The sequence below is a fragment of the Ascaphus truei genome, chromosome 17, assembly GCF_040206685.1.
Source record: "Ascaphus truei isolate aAscTru1 chromosome 17, aAscTru1.hap1, whole genome shotgun sequence".
NCBI lineage: Eukaryota > Metazoa > Chordata > Amphibia > Anura > Ascaphidae > Ascaphus > Ascaphus truei.
In genome coordinates, this window is record NC_134499.1 from 7177732 (window position 1) to 7183731 (window position 6000).

At 52.9% G+C, this 6000-nt stretch overlaps 1 protein-coding gene across 3 annotated transcripts in view; it reads left to right on the forward strand.

Annotated features, from left to right (window-relative positions):
* Window positions 1-4727, forward strand: part of ATRIP (ATR interacting protein) — a 51498-nt gene extending 46771 nt beyond the window's left edge. For all 3 annotated transcript variants that reach the window (XM_075573811.1, XM_075573812.1, XM_075573814.1), the window contains exon 14: window positions 3489-4727. In XM_075573811.1, coding sequence (XP_075429926.1) covers window positions 3489-3556 — 68 coding nt within the window. In that variant the 3' untranslated portion in view covers window positions 3557-4727. The remainder of the gene's footprint in view (window positions 1-3488) is intronic.
* Window positions 4728-6000: the final 1273 nt, after the last annotated feature.

Sequence of the window (6000 nt, forward strand, 5' to 3'; positions counted from 1 at the left end):
ACTCACACAACCTCCCTTCACTACGCTCTCCTACTCATGCTCACCCAACCTCGTCTGTCTCTCCGCTCACACTCGCACAACCTCCCGTCTCTCCTCTCTCATGCTCACACTCGCACAACCTCCCATCTCTCCTCTCTCGTGCTCACACTCGCACAACCTCCCGTCTCTCCTCTTTCGTGCTCACACTCGCACAAAGTCCCGTCTCTCCTCTCTCGTGCTCACACTCGCACAACCTCCCCTCTCTCGTGCTCACGCTCGCACAACCTCCCATCTCTCCGCTCTCCTGCTCACACTCGCACAACCTCCCCTCTCTCCGCTGACCTGCTCACACTCGCACAACCTTCCGTCTCTCTCCGCTGTCCTGCTCACACTCGCACAACCTCCTGTATCTCTGCTCTCCTGCTCGCACTCGCACAACCTCACGTCTCTCCGCACTCTTGCTCACACTCGCACAACCTCCTGTATCTCCACTCTCCTGCTCACACTCGCACAACCTCCTGTATCTCCGCTCTCCTGCTCGCACTCGCACAACCTCACGTCTCTCCGCTGTCCTGCTCACACTCGCACAACCTCCCGTCTCTCCACTTTCCTGCTCACACTCGCACAACCTCCTGTATCTACGCTCTCCTGCTCGCACTCGCACAACCTCACGTCTCTCCGCACTCTTACTCACACAACCTCCTGTATCTCCGCTCTCCTGCTCACACTCGCACAACCTCCTGTATCTCCGCTGTCCTGCTCACACTCGCACAACCTCGGCCGTCTCTAGACACACTCCTGCTCATTTGCACAACCTCCCATTTTTCCGCTCTCCTGCTCACTCGCGCAACCTCGCCTGTCTCTCTGCTGTCCTGCTCACACTCGCACAACCTCCCATCTCTCCGCTCTCCTGCTCACTCGCACAACCTCTCGTCAATCCGCTCTCATGCACACACTCACACAACCTCCCTTCACTACGCTCTCCTACTCATGCTCACCCAACCTCGTCTGTCTCTCCGCTCACACTCGCACAACCTCCCGTCTCTCCTCTCTCATGCTCACACTCGCACAACCTCCCATCTCTCCTCTCTCGTGCTCACACTCGCAAAACCTCCCGTCTCTCCTCTCTCGTGCTCACACTCGCACAAAGTCCCGTCTCTCCTCTCTCGTGCTCACACTCGCACAACCTCCCCTCTCTCGTGCTCACGCTCGCACAACCTCCAGTCTCTCCGCTGTCCTGCTCACGCTTGCACAACCTCCAGTCTCTCCACTCTCCTGCTCACACTCGCACAACCTCTCACGCTCGCACAACCTCCCATCTCTCCGCTCTCCTGCTCACACTCGCACAACCTCCCCTCTCTCCGCTGACCTGCTCACACTCGCACAACCTTCCGTCTCTCTCCGCTGTCCTGCTCACACTCGCACAACAACCTGTATCTCTGCTCTCCTGCTCGCACTCGCACAACCTCACGTCTCTCCGCACTCTTGCTCACACTCGCACAACCTCCTGTATCTCCACTCTCCTGCTCACACTCGCACAACCTCCTGTATCTCCGCTCTCCTGCTCGCACGCGCACAACCTCACGTCTCTCCGCTGTCCTGCTCACACTCGCACAACCTCCTGTCTCTCCACTGTCCTGCTCACACTCGCACAACCTCCTGTATCTACGCTCTCCTGCTCGCACTCGCATAACCTCACGTCTCTCCGCACTCTTGCTCACACTCGCACAACCTGCTGTATCTCCGCTCTCCTGCTCACACTCGCACAACCTCCTGTATCTCCGCTGTCCTGCTCACACTCGCACAACCTCCTGTATCTACGCTCTCCTGCTTGCACTCGCACAACCTCACGTCTCTCCGCACTCTTGCTCACACTCGCACAACCTCCTGTATCTCCGCTCTCCTGCTCACACTCGCACTACCTCCTGTATCTCCGCTGTCCTGCTCACACTCGCACAACCTCGGCCGTCTCTCGACACTCTCCTGCTCACTTGCACAACCTCCCATTTTTCCGCTCTCCTGCTCACTCGCGCAACCTCGCCTGTCTCTCCGCTGTCCTGCTCACACTCGCACAACCTCGCCTGTCTCTCGCTGTCCTGCTCACACTTGCACAACCTCCCATCTCTCCGCTCTCCTGCTCACTCGCACAACCTTCCATCTTTCTGCTCTCCTGCTCACACTCGCACAACCTCGCCTGTCTCTCCGCTGTCCTGCTCACACTCGCACAACCTCGTCTGTCTCTCCGCTGTCCTGCTCACTCGCACAACCTCTCGTCAATCCGCACTCATGCACACACTCACACAATCTCCCTTCTCTACGCTCTCCTGCTCATGCTCACCCAACCTCGTTTGTCTCTCCGCTCACACTCGCACAACCTCCCGTCTCTCCTCTCTCATGCTCACACTCGCACAACCTCCCGTCTCTCCTCTCTCATGCTCACACTCGCACAACCTCCTGTCTCTCCTCCCTCGTGCTCACACTCGCACAACCTCCAGTCTCTCCGCTGTCCTGATCACGCTTGCACAACCTCCAGTCTCTCCGCTTTCCTGCTCACACTCGCACAACCTCTCACGCTCGCACAACCTCCCATCTCTCCGCTCTCCTGCTCACACTCGCACAACCTTCCGTCTCTCCGCTGTCCTGCTCACACTCACACAACCTCCTGTATCTCCGCTCTCTGCTCGCACTCGCACAACCTCACGTCTCTCCGCTCTCCTACTCACACTTGCACATCCTCCCGTCTCTCTCCGCTGTCCTGCTCACACTCGCACAACCTCCCGTCTCTCCGCTGTCCTGCTCACACTCGCACAACCTCACGTCTCTCCGCTGTCCTACTCACACAACCTCCTGTATCTCCGCTCTCCTGCTCACAATCTCACAACCTCCCGTCTCTCCGCTGTCCTACTCACGCTTGCACAACCTCCCGTCTCTCTGCTCTCCTGCTCACGCTTGCACAACCTCCCGTCTCTCTGCTCTCCTGCTCACATTCACCCAACCTCCCATCTCTCCGCTCTCTTGCTCACACTCGCACAACCTCCCATATCTCCGCTCTCCTGCTCGCGATCACACAACCTCCCGTTTCTCTGCTCTCCTGCTCACACTCGCACAACCTCCCGTCTCTCCTCTCTCCGCTCTCCTGGTCACACTCGCACAACCTCCCGTTTCTCTGCTCTTCCGCTCACACTCGCACAACCTCCCGTCTCTCCGCTCTCATGCTCACACTCGCACAACCTCCCGTTTCTCCGCTCTCATGTTCACACTCACACAACCTCCCGTCTCTCCGCTCTCATGCTCACACAAACTCCTGTATCTCCGCTCTCCTGCTCACACTCGCACAACCTCCCGTCTCTCCGCTCTCATGCTCACACTCGCACAACCTCCCGTATCTCCGCTGTCCTGCTCGTACTTGCACACAACCTCCCGTCTCTCCGCTCTCCTGGTCACACTCGCACAACCTCCCGTCTCTCTGCTCTCCCGCTCACACTCGCACAACCTCCCGTCTGTTTCAGAATTTGCCCTGGATGAGCTGTGTCCCCCTGAAGCGGAGATGGCGGATGAAGACCTGGATTGCGCGTAACGGATCCGGACAACTCATACCTCACGGCGTCGCACCCCGCTGTTTACACCGCTCTTTCATGAACACAAAGAGTTTTTCCTATATCCGACGATCGTGTGTTTCGGCCATAAACCTCTCCTGGCTTCAACAGAGAGTTTGGGACGAAGAGCTGCGCGATCGGCCACTTCTGCTGAGCTAGAATTAGCACCAAGGAGCTGGCGGGAGACCTTCCAAGAGAGGAACGTGTCGCTGTAACTCTGAGCCAGATCTGCATTATTGCTTCTATTTATGTGTTGGGACTTTTTGGGAGAAATCTCATTCATTCGATAATATATTGTAAGTTTTTGGCAAATTTTTAAAATTCTAAATAAATTCAAGACGAAATATAAAACCCCTTTGTAACTTTTGCAGTCCGCGTCGCGTCTGATGGACGGTGTTCCAGTCCCGCGTAGGCCGTCTCCGCGTCGCTTACGCCCACAGAACACGAAGACTCATTGTGATTCGCACTGTAATAAGTAAAGCGTTTCTTATAAAAAGCAATGTATCATTGTTAAAGTTGGGATTTTAGATCTTGGGTAATTGCTGTTCTGCTACCAATAACTGCCCCTAAAGGTGGTAATTATTTAGTGTCAATTTTCTTGTATAGCGCTGTACATAGAAATTGTGCTCGCACAGTCCCTGCCCTGCAGAGCTTACAATCTATGTTTTTGGTGCCTGAGGCACAGGGAGATAAAGTGACTGCTCAAGGTCACAAGGAGCCGAGACTGGGAATTGAACCGGACTGCACACTCAGTGTTATTGTTTTCGGAGTCGGGGAGCAACGGTTACACAATATTAACAAGGTGGCAGCCAAGCCACATCGGGTTTGTTGCAGAGAAAGTTACCTAGTTTAGAACTAGCACAGCGAGTGGCGCTGATTCGTGGCTGATTCGTGGCTGCCTCCTTCACAGCATTGCTTTAAAAAAGATCAAATTGGAAACCTATTACCTAAGCTGCCGATTGCTTTTGGTTCTCCCGTGTTCGAACTGCAGAGATCCTGCTTCCCTGGGTTCACTTAATGGCTGCCTTTTAGTTTCAATGAATCCTTCAGCCAGTGTAACTCAGCAGCTACAATGTATCATTGCATTACTAAAGTAAGTATTGTCTGTTGTTACAATGTGTTGTAAACCGAATATAAGCTCATAGGAAATTACATTGTGGTTTTTTTTGTTTTTTTTTTAAATAAATCAGTTCTGTACTATGAGAAAATACTTGTAGCATTTAAAAAAAATGTTATAGACATTTTTAATGTTTCTAATGTAGGAAGCATTTCCAAAGTGTCTTCCCCTTCCGATAGGCTCTGGCTCTTGAGCCCCCCTCCCTTTCTCTCTAGCAGTGCACCAATTGTATCTAGTAACTGCCCAGTCAATCATATTCCAGGATTACATTGCCCAGAATGCTGTGCAAGAACTGAATTAAATAACCCGGAGCAAGCGATCGATTACAGGAGAACGGATCGATCTGCTGCTTAGCTAATCACTTGTCAGTGTGCAGATTGTATTGATGCACATATTGAATGGGGAAAAAAAAAAAATATATATATTTTTTCAAAAACGGCAGCTTGAACTGCAGCTTTAAATATATATATGTTGTTGAAAAACCGGGGTACTGATCAGGTTAAAACGGAGTTTGTGTGAGACTTCCACTGCTGGATATAACATACAGTATTTAGAGAGAGACAGAAAAGCCCAATGCTACATCCAATGTGACAAAAATACATAGTGACATACTTCAATATTCTCATTAATAAGGGTCATTTAGTTAAAACCTTTGGCCAAAGCGTTAAGCCTGCAGCCACGTCAAGGCATGACCAGTAAGCAGCCACGTCAAGGCATGACCAGTAAGCAGCCACGTCAAGGCATGACCAGTAAGCAGCCACGTCAAGGCATGACCAGTAAGCAGCCACGTCAAGGCATGACCAGTAAGCAGCCACGTCAAGGCATGACCAGTAAGCAGCCACGTCAAGGCATGACCAGTAAGCAGCCACGTCAAGGCATGACCAGTAAGCAGCCACGTCAAGGCATGACCAGTAAGCAGCCACGTCAAGGCATGAACAGTAAGCAGCCACGTCAAGGCATGAACAGTAAGCAGCCACGTCAAGGCATGACCAGTAAGCAGCCACGTCAAGGCATGACCAGTAAGCAGCCACGTCAAGGCATGACCAGTAAGCAGCCACGTCAAGGCATGACCAGTAAGCAGCCACGTCAAGGCATGAACAGTAAGCAGCCACGTCAAGGCATGACCAGTAAGCAGCCACGTCAAGGCATGACCAGTAAGCAGCCACGTCAAGGCATGACCAGTAAGCAGCCACGTCAAGGCAGGACCAGTAAGCAGGTCCTAATACTCTGTAGACCTACTTACTGGTCATGCCATGACGTGGCTGCAGGCTTATAACGCTTTGGCCAAAGGGTTTAACTAAATGACCC